Source organism: Perca fluviatilis, chromosome 6, assembly GCF_010015445.1.
Source record: "Perca fluviatilis chromosome 6, GENO_Pfluv_1.0, whole genome shotgun sequence".
NCBI lineage: Eukaryota > Metazoa > Chordata > Actinopteri > Perciformes > Percidae > Perca > Perca fluviatilis.
Genome location: NC_053117.1, coordinates 13647524 through 13664761, shown reverse-complemented (window position 1 = coordinate 13664761; position 17238 = coordinate 13647524). Strand labels below are relative to the sequence as shown.

General features: G+C 41.8%; 1 protein-coding gene across 2 annotated transcripts in view; it reads left to right on the top strand.

Annotated features, from left to right (window-relative positions):
• LOC120561314 (nuclear receptor subfamily 5 group A member 2-like) overlaps positions 1 to 14870 on the top strand; it is a 37015-nt gene extending 22145 nt beyond the window's left edge. For both annotated transcript variants that reach the window (XM_039804377.1, XM_039804376.1), the window contains exons 5-7: positions 5838 to 5957; positions 6924 to 7071; positions 13272 to 14870. In XM_039804377.1, coding sequence (XP_039660311.1) covers positions 5838 to 5957; positions 6924 to 7071; positions 13272 to 13525 — 522 coding nt within the window. In that variant the 3' untranslated portion in view covers positions 13526 to 14870. The remainder of the gene's footprint in view (positions 1 to 5837; positions 5958 to 6923; positions 7072 to 13271) is intronic.
• Positions 14871 to 17238: the final 2368 nt, after the last annotated feature.

Genomic DNA, 17238 nt, shown 5'->3' with positions numbered 1-17238 from the left:
TATAGAGAATTATAATACCTGTGATCCTTGCCAAAATAATGTCAGCGAGTGACCAGCAGTTATAAAGTATTATGATAATTGATCTTATACGTCATTATAAAATGCTTTATGCATCATATTGTTGTTATAAAGCAGTATCAATAGTTATGAGTGCTTATAGCTATACTTATACAGTGCTATACACAGATTAGAATGCATTATAAGTATGTTTATAATGTGTTATAGACATGGGTGTCATAGAAAGTGTTAGCAATATCTTTCCTCTTTCTAAATATAAAGCCTTCATTTGTTCTGTATAACTATGTTACATTAATCCTTCCGAGTGTCATTCCAACATTGTATTAATAAACAGTTAATGAAGCTGTGGATTGGCTGAATGCAAACTGTCTTATAGATTCAGGGAGGTGCTGGTAAGCCTGTAATTATGCATCACTGTTGCATGTTCTCCTGTCCTGTATTTCTGCAGGGCAACCCCACAGGTTTGTTGATGAGGTGCAGAACGTTAAGATTGTTTCTAATAGGGTTAGCGTTAGGGGGTTAGGGTTACAACACAGCTGTTGCGGCTGTAAGCAGTCCAAAAAAGTGCTGCTGCGAGGGACTAAACACTGAGAGGTGAAAAATATACTTTGATGCGCTTAAGATCCAGTTTCAATGATTTATTCCTCCACACGTAAAATAGAACTAGTACTGCAGTTACCAAATGTGAAGTTGCTTTGTGATGCGAATAAGTGCGGGAGTGGGGTCAGCAGAAAGTGTTCGCTCCCAGGCTCACCCCCTCTCTGTTATAGCCCAAAAACCAGGTGAACAGGTGAAGCAAACAAATAGACTGTTACCACTTCCGCCCAAACCCCGGTAAACACGCCCACCATCTACAATATCAGTGCATAATATACTAATCAATGAATAATATAAATGAGACCATGAACAAGCACACAGGAGGAATATGTGGCTACTACAACAGCTACACGGTGAGGAGACACTTCTTGTGCTACATGTCTGCAATCCCACTCACTGCAAATATTTAGCCTCAACCGATAATTCCTCAAAATATAAAGAAAAACAAAAGCTAACTTTATTTATTAATAGTTACATACCAGAGTACAATGTAGTGCCATTTTATTCCTGCATTCTTAACCCATCCTAGTACTAGGAGCAGTGAACAGCTATGCCTACAGTATCCGAGGAGCAACTTGGGGTTCAGTGTCTTGCTCAGGGACACGTCGAGGAGCCTGGGATTAAACCGCCAACCTCCGAGCCACCACCCACTCCAATTCACCCCAATTCACCCCAATTCAGCCCAATTTACCCTAAATCAAATTGATTCGATTGGCAAACATGATAGATGTCCTGTCTAATACTTCTACTTACTCAAAACAAGCTTAATCCAAACTTTGTTAAATGGTTGTTCCTGGTTTTCAGACAGGGTTGCTACTTTATTTTTTACCATAATTGATTTTTAAAGTTTGATACTAACATAATATATTTGTGCCAATGTTGCTAATGCCAGACATTTTTGCTGATATGAAATGTCTGTAACAACATCAGCCTCTGTTGCTCAAAATTGAATACTGTCAGTCTGCCACCTGTGGAAGCTTGTGGTTAGTCAGTAACAATGTATGACTTTTGTTTTATCTCTTACACTCCTATTTTAATCTAGTACTTTAACTTAATATGTTTAACCCAAGGAACCATAATGTGAACAATTCTGCATTCTCCCACCGTAAGCATAGCACCAAACACAAAAATAAATTGCCAAATAGAGTCAACTAGTACAGGCTGTTATCATGAACTATTCAAACATATAGATACGGAAAGAAATGCACTGTTATTCGTATGTATTCCATTGCTGTATGCACCATATGACCATCATGACTAACTGACTAACTGTCACTAACCCACCACCCCCCTCCCCAACCATCTTGTCAGTGATTGGCTGGAGTGGTTTCTTGTATTTTCGTGCACAGCCTGTGCCCCTAGTGTTTGTTTGACGTTTATTACCCCTGTGTTGTCTCCCGAGACCGGGCTTTTTCACAGTGTATTCAGGGGGCAGGCGGCTAGCGGATCAAAGAGAGACGCCTACGATTTGAGACGAAAAATTTAAATTGCGTTGAAACAATGCAGGAACTCATAGTGCACCTTTAAAGCAGTGGAGCGGAGTTCATGTCCCGGGGAAAACACAAGACTTTCACCCAGGAAACGGGTGTTTGTTTCCCAGGAGTACTACTTAAGGGCACTGGCGTTTAAATCCAAACCATAATCTTTTTTCTAATCTTAACTAGTCATTTTGGTGGTCGCTACAACCTTTTGTACGATATCATATTAACCCGTGAATGCATTGACTTAGTAAGACCCACCAAGTATTGTAGGTACTAAAGTCTCGGTAATTATTACAATATAAGAAGGGTTCAGTTTGAACTTTCCAAATGTAAAAATTGGTTTACACTGTTTTATTGTCTGACCTAATGTTTTAAGGTTTCTTAGAAAGCTGAAACGGCAGTAAAAAGATTACAGAAGCTGCCCTGTTTGCAAAACTTTTAAAAAGTACAAATATGTAAAATTGTCCAAATACATTGGTCGGTGTGGGAGCGAGGGTTTATATGGAGGCCTCTAATAGTGTTCATTGATGAATCATTTTGATTGACTTACATGCCATGTGATGAAATGCAAAAATGCTGCTAATAGAGTTCAGTTATGGGAATAATAATAGTGAAGGGAAATAAAAATGGTGTAAACCTTAAAAGAAGTGCTCAGGACCAACACTCTTTAATACTTTCTGCTTTTATCATGACGCCATACGACTTCCTGTGACAATCCCAGACATTTTATCTTTTGGTCCTTTTGGCTAAAAGGAAGATGGCTTTGTAGCGATGATTCTCTTTCTGGAAGTGACATTCCTTGTTATTTAATTACTTTTCTGTGGCTGTAGTTTTGTTTTATGTATGAAATCTAGTTGGACAATTTATGGGTTACACAATCGTGTTGTGGCTGCTGTAATATGTTTTCTTTATTCTTTATTTTGTGCAAAGCAGAGTATGTTGTGTGTGGGGCATTGGACAGGAAGCTGTGGATGAAATTACTTTTGTATTGGTGCCATGTAATTCCGTGTGAGATGGGCCACTTAGTGGCATGACACGTAAATGAAATATCATTCATTCGTTCATTCATTATGGCTGTGAGATAAAATGTGTCTCTCACAGGTAAAACATGACACTTGACAGGTATACTATAACCCGATGAATCCGTCGAATCCAGTTCCACGCTCTTACATGGACAGACAGAAACATTGAGAATCCATGTGGGAGATAACATAGAGCCATTCTCCCCACGTTCAGCAAAGTTTGAGATTTTTTTTAAATTATTTTTTTTGGCTGCAGCTGAGTGTCCAACTCCTCTCGGAGAGGAAGCGCGGGAGGTCACCGAGACCTCTTGCTTCCTTAACCCCTTCCTTGATCACTGTACATCCAGAACCCCCAACCACTGCACCGTTCCAGATGTGACCAAAAAGATTGGACCCTCTCCTCTGCGACTGATATATAGTTTCATTCAGATGGACAGTAATTCTGTCAGCTCGGTGTCAGATGGATGTGTGTCGGGGCCTATTAGCAGCTGCGGCTGCAGAATTACTGACTGCCGTGTCCTTCAGTTTACAGACAATATTGCAGCGAAGGGGGAGTGGGGGGGGGGTCAATCTGAAAACACACCCATCCCCCAGAGCAGAGCAGATGTGACTGAGGAGAGGTGGGGGTGGGTTAGGGAGAGGTGAGCAGGTTGAAGAGGTCTCAGACAACGCTCGTAAATACACAACGCGGAACATATAGCAGTAACACAAACACCCAACGCATTAGCACACACAAATACCAACAAGCTTCTCTTCTTTTTTCTCCTTGTTTTTAATGGTCTTCCCATTTTTCACTTTTTCGCTCTGGATTGTATGCTTGTATTCATTTTGAATCAGAATCACATTGAATGGCCGAGTGAGCTTACACATCAAAAGAAGATAAGCCGTGTGCGATGGTTTCATAAACCCTCATAAACAAAACATATTATAGAAAATACAATTTAAAAAGAGGATATTGATTTTCACTTCTATACGTGAACATAGAGGCTGTGGGAGACAGTGACAGTGAAATAATCAGGACTATTGTCAGGCTTTGCAGATTATCGATCAGGATTATGAGTTTATATAACAAAGAGAAGAGAAAAAGCTACAGTGTATACATGTATTTACTGAGTGAGCATACACTGTGGACTTGCTTTAAAGTGGACATATTATGCTTTTCCGTAATTTCTGTCATATGTACAATGTTATAATGTTGGATTTTAATGTTAAACGTAGCATTCAAATAATGAGGTAAACATATTTTAGAGAAATTCCCAGGAGCTAAAACGCTGTTTTAAACGCTCCGGTTTCAACAGTTTTTTTTGTCTCATACAGAGGGTGAAAACAGGTGCAGCAGTGATGGGCAGTATGAGAAAGATTAAGTGTGTTTTGAACATTAAAGCATGTAAACATGTCCTAGTTCAAACTCAAAATACAAGTATGAACCTGAAATTGCTATATAATAGTTGCCCTTAAAGATAATGGGCCCTATTTTAACATCTGAAACGCAAGTATGAAACGCAAAACGCAAGTAGCTTTGTGGGCGGATCTCGGGCGCTGTTGCTATTATACCGGCGGGATAAATGAGTCTTGCGCCCAACACAAATCTAAAATGGGTTGGTCTGAAGTAACTAGGTGTGGTTAGGGGCGTAACGTGAAAATAACCAATCAGAGCGTCATCTCACATTCCCTTTAAGAGCAGGCGCGCTTGTTCCATGGCGGACTGCTATTATGACGGCGGATTTGCCTGACGCACGCCAGCGGGAGCTGTCCGGGATGCGGCAAAGTAATGAATGCCCGTCTTGGCCGGGTGGCGATGTTGCTGCGGCCTCTCGGGCGCATCTCCTCAAGTCTGGAGAGGATTGCTGCAGCCATGGAGTGTGGGCCTCCAAACGCACCACCTGCTCCTGTTGTGCCCCTTCCTCTTCCCCCCACTCCATCTCCGTCCACCCGCTCCACCAGGAGCACATCACGCATTGCCACTCCCTCAAGTGTCCAATCCCGCCGTAGCTCAACATCACGTCTCCTTAAGTCCTCTAATATTTCCTCATTTATTTCATCAACAGATCCATGATTCATGGAAATGTTGTGTAAAACACAAGCCACAAAGAATGCTGCGACTTTTTGAGGACTGTACTGTAAAGTGCCTCCTGATCTATCCAAAAACCTGAAACGCATTTTCAGTAATATTTTTCCTAATTATGTATGGTTTGCAAAAATGGGAATTGCTGCTTCCGTGTAGATGACAGAAGCAAAGTGTACGCACATTGTGCGCACGCTACACTATGGCCAAGCATGCGTCCCTAAAATAGCATCTGAATAACGCGCTACTGACTTTAGACTAGCGCCACTGACTTTAGACCAGGTTTTTCCTGGTCAGTGGCGGAATTGTTTTCTGAAACTGCAAAATAGCACCAGGGAACGTTTGCGCCTGAACACGCCTCCTCTTTTCGCTGAACCGCCCCTGGGAGTGCAAATACATTCCCTAATTTACCAACGTGCGTCTGTGGAGGGAAAAGTCCGCTATGTGTCGGGTGCAAAATAGGAATGATACATGCATCGGTGTACAAAGGCAATTGCGCTGAGTGCAAAATAGGGCCCAATGTCTTTTTGTCTCTCTGTCTCTGTCTTTAACTCTCCCTTTGTGTCCGTCTGTGTGTGTGTGTGTGTGTGTGTGTGTGTGTGTGTGTGTGTGTGTGTGTGTGTGTGTGTGTGTGTGTGTGTGTGTTTCCTGAAGGTGGGAGATCAAATGAAGCTGCTCCATAACTGCTGGTCTGAACTTCTGGTCCTGGATCACATTTTCAGACAAGTGCAACATGGACAGGAAGACAGTATCCTGCTGGTGACCGGCCAGGAGGTAACAACTCCCTCACACAACTTCCCATCAGCACAATGCACAGTGTGCTTCATTCACTTCCACTGCACTACATTCAAAATGTGGTTATGGATTGGGCTTTTTTTTCAAAATCTTTGGACTGCAGTTCCAGTGTGGAGTCCAATGTGTTTGCTTCATCTATCAAATGGACCAGCTGTAAAAAGCAGATACATTTGGAATCTTTTGGTTTTCGCCAATGTACAGTCATTTGTAAAGCTTGAATACAGTGGGCGAGACGGTTCAACAGAAATGCAAACGCTACAACACAAATAAAAACAGCTACAACAAGAATGCAAAAGCCACAACACAAACGCAAAAGTGACAACGGAAATAAGCAAAATTGGATGAAGTGATTCTTTTCTCTAATACGGGTGATGCTGAGTCATTAATAAATTAGTCATGTCCAAAAAATGGGTGTATTTTTCCACGAGTGCGCTATGCTAGCAGTTATAAAGTTACTTAGCTTGTTTGGTAGCTTGTTGGATAGTTAGTTAGCTAGCTTGCTAATTCCACCCACCATGCTTTCATGCTACACACTTGTTATAGAAAATGAGCTGAACAAAGTGTCACTCATCTGGCGAGAGCACTGTGCTTTTCTATGCTGTGTGAATTAAACATTTAGTTGTTAAACTTTACTAATTTAGTGGCCGGCCGGCTAGCTAGCTAGTTAGTTAGCTAGTTAGCTTGCTTGCTAGGAGGCTCAGTTCTCGGTTCATCATCTGTAGGCCTATAGGAGAAAAGAGTCACTTCATCAGATGTTTCAAGTGAACAAAATAGACTTGCCAGCCAACTTACGTAGTCAATTTTGTATGTAAGCTATTATTTGTGTCCCCTTCAATAATATGCTCTCTAAAATTTTGTGTTTATTGTCCTCCCCATCTGTTGGATAATATTTACGCCCACGTACTGTAGTGACTTAGAAAAATAACCAGTAGCCTGTGCTTTCAGGTGGAGCTGCCGTTCATCCTGTCCCAAGCTGAGGCGACTCTGTCCAGCATGGTCCAGAGAGGTCAGGAGCTGGCGGCGAGGCTGCGGGCGCTGCAGCTGGATCGCAGAGAGATCGCCTGTCTGAAATTCCTCTTCCTGTTCAACCCCAGTGAGTCCTCTGCACGTTTGTGCTTCATCGCTGTGATAAATGTGCAGATAGTTTTGAATAAAAAATCATCTGGCAAAAAGAAGAGAAAAGAGATGCTGTCATCATAGCTTGTATCAGATTTTTTTGCAGCCCTGCCTCCTAAAGAATTGCGTTCCCATACAACTAAACTGCATTCTCAATTATATTTCGTATACATTTTGGCAACATATTTAACGCTGTGGATTGGTTAAGTCTAGGCAAAGATCACGGCTTGGTTTTAAACTAAAATAAATGTTGTAGTTGTATGGGAACTTAATTTTTAGGAGACAAGGCTGCTAATTGTGATGATTATTATAAGGTAATATCAGTTTGTTAGGCTTAAACAGCTCAAACGGGAAAACAGTATCTCTTCCTTTAAACATTAGTATAAGTAAGAGATTAAAAGATTGATCCTTCGATTGACCTATCTGAAAATAAATGTGATTGGAACATAGGCCTGAGCTTACACGTGTAGCCTGTAGATTGGGTGTTTTCAGAAGAGTGGTGGGTAAAAATCAACCAACTCGGTGGCGCTGCAGGCCCATACTGATGCTGTCCTTTGGCGGAATTTGAATAGCAACACAAACATTTTAATGAAAAAATTTCACAATTGCAGATTATCTGCAATACCTCTTTATCTGTAAGGTTACAAGTGTTTTCCAAACTGGCCTTTTTCTCTCCAATAAATTCACTTAATTAAATTTCTAGGGTTGACAAAACAAATATTAACAAAGACATCCTCCTCCATTGTCCACTAATGGCATTCAAAAGAAGCGTAATGGATGGGTCTATCATTTGATGGGTCCGACATTCATGTAGCGGCTTTCGCAGGTGGAGAGAGCATAGATGTGGCTTGCCTAGATTCTCAGAAGTGTTTGCTGTTTAGCGCTGGCAAGCGGGGAACAAAGAGCTTTTGAATGGGGAGGGCACTTGTCATAGACAGAAAATATTTGCTTTGTTTGCCTGCGGCTTCTTTGCTCGCACTCTCGCGCTCCCTCATCTTCAGAGTCAGGTTTGTCGGGGGTAATTTAATTGCCCTTAAGCAGTTTGAAAAGATGATTCAGAACATTGATTCAAAACATTTAATTACTGTGTGAATGGATTCTCCAAGATGGGCTCAGCTGATGCTGAATGCCGGTCCAACGGAGGGCTTGGCTATTGTCACACACACACACACACACATACACATATATACACAAACACACACACACACATGCGCACACACACGCGCACACACCCACACAGTTTTATTTCTTCTTTCTGATATAAACTAACTTATGTATCGTTACAATACCAACATTCCAGAGCAAGCTAGTTTTTCTCTAAATGAAAATGGTCACATTGTAAATTCAATATTGGCTTTCAGTAGCTTGAGTGCAAATATATTATCTATGTAAGCCTTCAAAAACCCTTTCTGGCCAGAACCTAACTAGCTTCCATTCAAATATGTACATGTTACTTGTTAAAAGAATCTGCAAAGAAAAACAGGAATCTTCTAGAAGGCTAGTACCTTACCTGCAGAGATGGCAAAAGTACTCACATCCTGTACTTAAGTAGAAGTAGGGCTGGGCGATATGGCCTAAAAATAAAATCCCCGATTTTTAAAAAAAAAATCAGATTTAAGATTTAAATCGATTTTTTTTCTCCCTCTACTTAAAATCAATCTGCAGATGACAATTACATTATTTTGTTTTGACTCATACACACACATGGGGCATGTACCATTATGATTATTCATGCCAATTTTGTGGAAATATAAATTGGTTTAAGGTTGTTGTTTTTTTTTGGGGGGGGCTATATATTCAACAACAAAACGGATGCGTGAGATAAAGCTGTTTTCACACATACAGGTGGTAATTCACTTCTCGTTCCTCGCTAAAAGTTCAAATCATTTTAACGTTATTGCGCAACCTTGCCCCTATTTTCACCTGTTGCTGAGTAACGTACGTTAACATCCCATGGTCTCTTGAATGTAGCATACCTGTAGCAAGCTCCTTCGTAGCGATAAAAACAAACGTCGAAGCGGAGCTCCGTGCTACAGAGCGGCGATTGCAAGTTGTTTAAGCCGCTACAGACCTCCGTCACAGCTCGGTTGTATCAGCGGCATTTAGTAGATGTGTTGAGCCGCAAAAGAATTCCTCAACACCGGCTCTGGTGCCCCGCATGGTGCTCCTTCAGGTCAGCTGGTGGTTCAGTTACCCAGAATAGGTGACTCTCAACCGGGGACAGTGCACCGCGAGCGGCCGGTCATTTCGGCGGAGATTACAGATAAGTAAGTAATGAAACGACTGGTTAAGAAAATAATTAATGTTAGTCCCTGTTGCTGACATGTTGTTTGTATATCTCTATGGCAAACGCGCGGGGGGAGGGATGAGCCCGTTCGGAGCTACGGGAGCCCAGAGGGGAGCGTCGGCGGATGTTAAGGAGAAAATCGATTTTTCATTTAAACAAATCTACGTTGACTACACATTCGACTTAATCGATAAAATCGATTTATCGCCCAGCCCTAAGTAGAAGTACAGATACTTGTGTTAAAAAATACTCTGGTAAAAGTAGAAGTACTGATTTAACTTCTTTACTTAAAGTGATGGTTCGGAGTAATTTCACCCTAGGGTCCTTTGCACCATGATCTTGAGCCAAACACCCCCCCAGAAGCTTTTTTCACCTGGGTCGAACATTGGGAGCGTTAGCGTAGAGAAGCGTTATCAGCTGAATAGCTTAGCGCAGAGGCTAATGGATCCGAAGTGTCTCTTAACATTACCCCACTAATAATGCCCGAAATGATACCAAACGTCTACAGTAGTACAAATAGGTTATGCACTCATAAAACGATGGATTGTAAAATTTGTAAGTACACCAGACGTTTATGTAAATAACACTTGCCTGCTGGCTTCTGCTCTCTGCTGCTGCTGCTGCTGCTGCTGCTGTTACTACCGGGCAGTAAGAGTGCTTAGGGACATCTACAAAATAACAACACGAAAGAGATGCAACAAAAATATTTATTAATTTAATGATTAAATAAGGTAATGTCTCCAAACTTACCTCAATTATTACTTGTCTCCTGCTAGTTATACTACAGCACTTACTTTAAAAAATAAGTTAAATTAAAAAATATTTTTGTTGCATCTCTTTTGATTGTAATTTAATGACTTCTAAGCTACTCGTCTTAAGCAGCAACAACAACAGCAGAGAGCAGAAGCCAGCAGGCTTTATTCTACAATAACCTTCTGGTATACTTACACACCTTAAATCCATCGTTTATGAGTGCATAACCTATATATACTAGTGTAGACCTTTGTATCATTTTCGGCATAGTCTTGGGGTAATGTTAAGAAAAACACGATCCATTAGCTTTAAGCTAACTTTCAGCGCTGCTTAACACTACTCGCTAACTCCCAATCCCGGCTAAAGACCAGTGAAAAGTGTTTGGCTCGAGGTCATGGTGCAAAGGACCCTAGGGTGAAATTACTCCGAACCATCACTTTAAGTAAAAGTAACAAAGTACAGGCTTTGAAATGTACTTAAAGTATAAAAGTAAAAGTAGCCTTGCGAATGACAACCACTTTTTATGCAAAGCTACCTGGACCACACACGTTACTAGAGTGCAAGATGAGAAACTTCAGTGGACATAAAAACCAGGCTCTTTATATGCCATTGTCTACATTTTAAATGGATGTCTGCCAAACATCACATATATGATTATTGTGACAGAGACTGGGACTCCAGCTTAATAGGATTCTGACTGAGTAGCAAGATATGGATTCAATTGTGATTCTGTGAGAATTCACAGATCCAGATTCTCTTTTTTAATCGTCCCCTTAACATTTAAAGGAATCTACATGCATGTGTGTGTGTGCTCAAATATAGAAAGAAAATAAAGGATACAATATATAAACATAGATTAATTAAGAAGTTCCCCATACTTTTAGAGTTACACAGCACATTGGCCAGGAGTCATACTTGACGCCTCCTAGCCTATCTCAAACATCTCTCTTAGATAAGGCCAGGGATGATTGGGAATGTCTTGCTGCTTGTCTGCCTAATCTCTGGGATCTCTGTTTTCTTCATTTTCAATCATGTCGCCGTCCATACTACTAGTGCTAACGTTACCGCCATCAAGCTGCAATTATGCCGCAAATGAATGCAGAATGCGGCCGAATCTGTCGAGTCGTCTTGTAGTGGTGCCTTACATGCAACGTAGCCCACAGTATATTCCCATCCAATTAGATTGAATTGTATTGATATGAAAACCAGTGAAATTGTTTGAAACTTGTTAAGGCTGTGATTAGGGACTGTATTTAGGGCTTTCCAACTTCGCCCCTCCCCCCCCCCAGGTGTGTCTGTAAAACACGGACAGAGACAACTTCTCTCTTTTGATGCTTTACAAGCAACGTGAAACCTAGCTAACAGGTGAAGAACACAAACAACTAAATCACTAGCTAACCTACTTTAACTGTGCAGGAACTATAGACCAATACAACAACAGGCTTAAAGGAACTGACAACATAAGTTATACTACTTACAATTCTCAAGGACGCACACACACGATCTCAACTGATTATCCTCCGGACAGCAGTCTCTCTTTCTTTTCTCTCACTTTTTTCTGTGTGGCGCACGCGCCCGCTCGCGGTGTGAGGCGCGTGTCCGCGCTATTCTCCGACATTACGACCTCTTGTACAAAACTAAAGTAACGAGCCAATTTTTAAAATGTAAGGAGTAGAAAGTACCGATATTCGTGTTAAAATGTACGGAGTAAAAGTAAAAAGTCGCCACAAAAAAAATAGTAAAGTAAAGTCCATCATCTGAGAGACTTCTTCTGTTCTGACTGAACGGTAGGGAAACCTAGCTATTTAGAACTGAAAAAGTCTTCCGGATGAGAGACAAAACGTCTTAAAAGCACCTTTAACCAAAATAATTTGCCCTTGATTTGAACCCTTCCTTGGATTCACTTGGTACCTAACCTACCAGGGTTTTCTCAAAAGATAATATGCCCCACTATGCAACAAACAGGCTGCTTACCATGGGAACAAAGTTGGATAAACAAAATGTAAGTTTATTAAGTAAAATTGATTAAAAACAAAGAGTAAACAAAGTGGTGTGGACTGGCCATAGAAATAAAATGGATAGGAATGTATATAGGCCTACTGTATATATCTCGCATTGCCAGACCTATGTCCACAGCGTTGCGGAGGAGGGTCTGGCTAGACCACACAGCATTCCGGGATGGGGAGAAAAACGTGCTCTGGTTTATTGGCATTTCTTTAAACCAATCACAATTGTCTTGGGCTGCGCAAAGCGCAGGATGGAGCTACGGTGCCTCTGCAAAACGTTCTCGGGAAGGAACTTGTTTTGGTGGAACTTGTACGTTCAAAGGTTGTTGTAGTCGTGTAAGAGAAAACTTTCGACAGAGCTAGCTATCTGGCTTTACCCTGCAGAGATCTGAGGAGCAGTTAACCATAGTCCTCAGAAATCGAGTTTAGAACGCCAACACAAAGGAAGCGGAAGGTGACGGACATCTGGCCGAAATTGAGGGACATCCGACGGAACCTCCGGCGGCATCGGAGCTATCCCCTAAATCACATGTGTCACACTCAAGGCCCGGGGGCCAAATCCGGCCCCTTGCAAAGTCGGCTGGGCGGCAGCTGCTTTTAAAAATGTAAAGTTTGCTGTTCATGACTCTCTAAATTCCACGATGGCTCAGAAACCTTTTTGCTGACTTATTTTAGGGTTTTATGTCGACCACACTGTATGGGAGAAAGCTATATGAGACGTGTAATAATACAGAGTTAATAGACTTTTTTTTGTTAAATAAAAGCATGTCAATAAACTCAACATGTCTGGCCCTTATTGTGATTGTCATTTCCAGTGTGGCCCTCAGTGAAATTGAGTTTGACACCTCTGCCCTAAATTAATCATCGTGGATATAGACTACAGCACCACAGAAGCGTGTCATCACCATGACAACTAACAAAAATTGTCTATTTTTATTTTTTTTTACTAATCAAATGGCCACGGCAAACCATGTTCCAAGGCCCTTTTATCCATTGTATTTCTATGGGACAGCAGTTTCATATATTCCCTCACTGAGTCATGATCTGTGTTTGTCCCTCTTCTGTGTGTGTGTGTGTGTGTGTGTGTGTGTGTGTGTGTGTGTGTGTGTGTGTGTGTGTGTGTGTGTGCAGATGTGAAGCTGCTGGAGGACCAGGCATTCGTGGAGGGCGTCCAGGAGCAGGTGAACGGGGCTCTGCTGGAGTACACCCTGTCCACCTACCCTCAGTTCCAGGAGAAGTTCAGCCAGCTGGTTGTGCGGCTGCCGGAGCTGCGCTCCCTCAGCACGCAGGCGGAGGACTACCTGTGCTACATGCATCTGAGCGGAGAGGTGCCCTGCAACAACCTGCTCATCGAGATGCTGCACGCCAAGCGAGCGTGTGTGTGAGAGGTGCACGCCGGGTGCGCCGTCGCAATGTGTTTTTTTTTCTCTAGCGGAGACTGTGCGTGGGAGGGAAAGTGTGAGCGAGACGAAAAAAATTCAAATGAAGATAGACAGGTTCATATTGGGTCATCTTTGCGAGGGCTTTTGTTTGAGTTGGAGAGGAGGAAAATGTTCTTTAGAGTTTGGAATTATAAAGCTCCATCTGTATCTCGAGGTAGTTTTTTTCCGATTTTGAATGCTGATGTTTTCATATCCTGCAGAGCTACATTAACGTGACCTTTATAAACTGGATTTTCTACCCTGTTAGCAAACATCTAAAATTAGATCTTCCTGTAGAGTTAAATTATGTCCTCTTTGACTATCTACTATATCACATGAATCCAAAATCACAGACAAAGATTTTCTACATCCCACAAGAGCTGCCCAGCAAACATTTAAAGTCAGAGGAGGAATCTTTAGCCTGCATCAGTGCTGAACAGTCATGAAAACACGGTGTCAAGAGGACTGTTGAGATATCTGTCGGAAGCCGCGACCTGCATCATTTTTGAAACATCCACACCTAAATGTCGTTCTGATATCGCTGCAAAACTGTTTCCAACGCCAACTTAGGAATTCTATTGTGAAATCTGGCGCTGGGTGGGCCGATGTTGAACTGACACATCACAAAAATGGGACTATGTGCATGAACACGTCTGTCGAATGCTTGCTGGGTGAGCTAATGTGAACCTTTCCCAACAGATTTTGTAGCTTCTTTTCAAAAAATTCTATTCTAGTGATAAATGAGTCATTTTTGATCGGAAATGTCAGTTGCAACTTTATGATTCCAAGTTCACCAACACTGTCCCTAGATTATTCTTTTTCTTATTTTAGATGAAGACAGACTTCAGGATAACACGACACACTGTGGTCTCGTCAGACTAGACCGCTCTTATCGCTACACTTGTTCGTTTTGCCACCAGTGTTAAAAAAAGAAATGAAATATGAAAGCTCTATGGGATTCAATATAGTTTGTTTTAATCTATTTAGATGTTAATATATTGATATATAGAAGCCAGACATGTTAACAAAAAATCTTATTCTTATTTAGTTAGTTATCAAACCCTTACCAAGAAAGAGTAAATGAAAGGGAGAGAGGGACAGGTAAGAAAGAGGGACACGGACAAAGAAAGGGGGAGATAAAAAAAAGGGAAGGAGAAAGAGAGAAAACTGCACACAGCGATGCCTTATGGATGAAAAAAAAAAGCAGAGTGAAGCAGATAGAGGAGGGGAAAAAGACACATCTATGTGCAAATGATAAGGGAGAGATGAATGACAAAGACAGCATTTGTCTTTCTTTAAGTAAAGATGAGAGTAACAAAAGGCAGCATCCATCAGTGTTTGCCCTTCACTTTTTGTTTTCTTTTACCAAGTTGCCAGACACAGGGAAGGGCAAAGATGCATCTGGCAACATTTGGTTTCAAGTTTCTTTGTAAAATTAGATTTTGCTTATTGGTCAACGCCTTAAGAAACAATGGATCTTCAAAAACAACACGCTGTACTGTATGTGGACTATAGATCGACTGATCCGAGTGTGTGCTCATACTGAAATGTTTTGCACTGAAGCGGCTGTAGAGATGGTTTTTAGTACCCTTAAAACGTATACTTACTGTAAATATTGCTTATTTTTTGCTTGTCAACAAATCCCATGAAAAGACCAAAACCAACAATGTGCTCGCCCGTCTCTCAATACTTTCGGACTTTTACGACCCTCAAGCCCATTGGAAATAGTGCATTTGTTGCTGATTTTTTACACATTTGGTATTTACACTGCCACGGGGGGACAGGGGGCGGTATTTTTCCCCCACTATAGCCACGCCAAGACCCGCCCCTTCAATAGCTACTATTGGCTAGGCGTCCATGATTACCCAAGGTCACCGTTACCTGATTTGTTCAGGTCCGATCCCCTGACCAATCGGCTATCCTAACCTTAACCACTCGAGGTCAATGCCTAACCCTAACCAATTGACCATTTGTAATTTTTGCGGACGGGGGAGTCACGTATAGGCCAGTTTCGTTTTGCCAGACCCTCCTCCAAAGCACGCTGGAGGAAGGTCTGGCTACTCCACATAGCATTCGGGGATGGAAGGGAAACGTGCTCTGGTTTATTGCCATTTCTTTAAACCAATCACAGTCGTCTTGGGCGGTGCTAAGTACCGGGAAAAGCCGCGGTGGCGCTGCAAAATAGCCTCGGGAAGGAACTTGTTTTGGTGGAACGTGTGTACGTTCAAAGGTTGTTTTAGTCGTGCAACAGAAAACTCAGATTGGACAGATAGTCTAGCTAGCTGTCTGGATTTACCCTGCAGAGATCTGAGGAGCAGTTAACCATAGTCCTCACAAATCAATCGGAGTTTAGAACTGCCGACACAAAGGAAGAGGAAGGTAACGGACATCCGGCTAAAATGAGGGACATCTGGTGGAATTTCCCCGCGGCACCGGAGCAACCCCGGCAGTGGAACGTCGTGGATATAGACTACGTCGGACATAACGTTAGTTTAGTGTCAGGGCAGTCTCCCCGTTCTCCCTGCTGATTCTTCTCGTCTCTTTCCACTTTTAACTTCATTAAAGCTCAGTTTTTCGGGTCGCCAGCTTCTAAATACTTAAGTTATCTACCTTGTTGGTAGTGAATATCAGCACACAGCAGCTTTTAGGCATTTTTCTGTTGTTTGCTTGCAGACGAAATTGACGAGGATGCACCTTCACGCAATACAAGTCGATGGAGAGCGGAGAGTTCTTTTCTCCTCCGCTGGGCGTGGCTTTTGACACATGCCCTGTTTGAATCGCTTTAAAAATGAGTCAGGTTTTCTGGAACCAGTGTAGAAAAGACAATATTTAAGACATGACGATTTCTATATTATCTGACCAACGAGTGTCCCCTGTAAATCATTAAATGAATAAACAAGTTGGTGTTTTTATGCAGAGTGTTGTTCTTGTCAGGTTGATGAGTGTTACCATCATGGGTTACTAAAACTCTCCACGGATAAGAATGTCTGGCATATTCCTGCATATTGTATAGATTTGAAAAATATCTTATTAGACAAGCAGTAGACAGCACTGCAGGCCTTATCAGCCCCATACACAGTACCAGAAACCTACAGAAACTATGGGTCTAAAACAGCATTATGTGTGTTTGTAGCAGTCAGCGGTTTATCTGTGGCACTAACTATGTTGAAAAGTAACACTAATGTATTCTGTCCCAAACTGGACTCCCAGATTTATGAAAGGTATTTTTTTTTAATTTTTATTTTAAAAAGCACAGACTCTCAGCGATGATGACAATGTAACCGATATTCACGTCACAGTCTCTAAGACGTGAGATCTGAAAACAGAGACACAGTCAAAGCAGTGTTTGTAATATTGTGCAGCTCTACTTTCTCACTGTGGCCATTTAAAAAGCATTCATCGTTCATTGTCCATTTCAAGGTATTGTAGACAATCACTCCGCCTGCCTTAACTTAACGCCTGCCTGAAAACACACACACACACAAACACACACACACACACACACACACACACACACACACACACACACACACACACACACACACACACACCTTGGTTTTCCAGTTGAGATAGCTGTGTGTTAGCACTCTGTACAGTATATTTATGTTGTGAAGTGAATATTTACTGCAAGATGAAGAAACATTTCAACCGAAAAAGTTCTCTGCTTTATGTCGAGG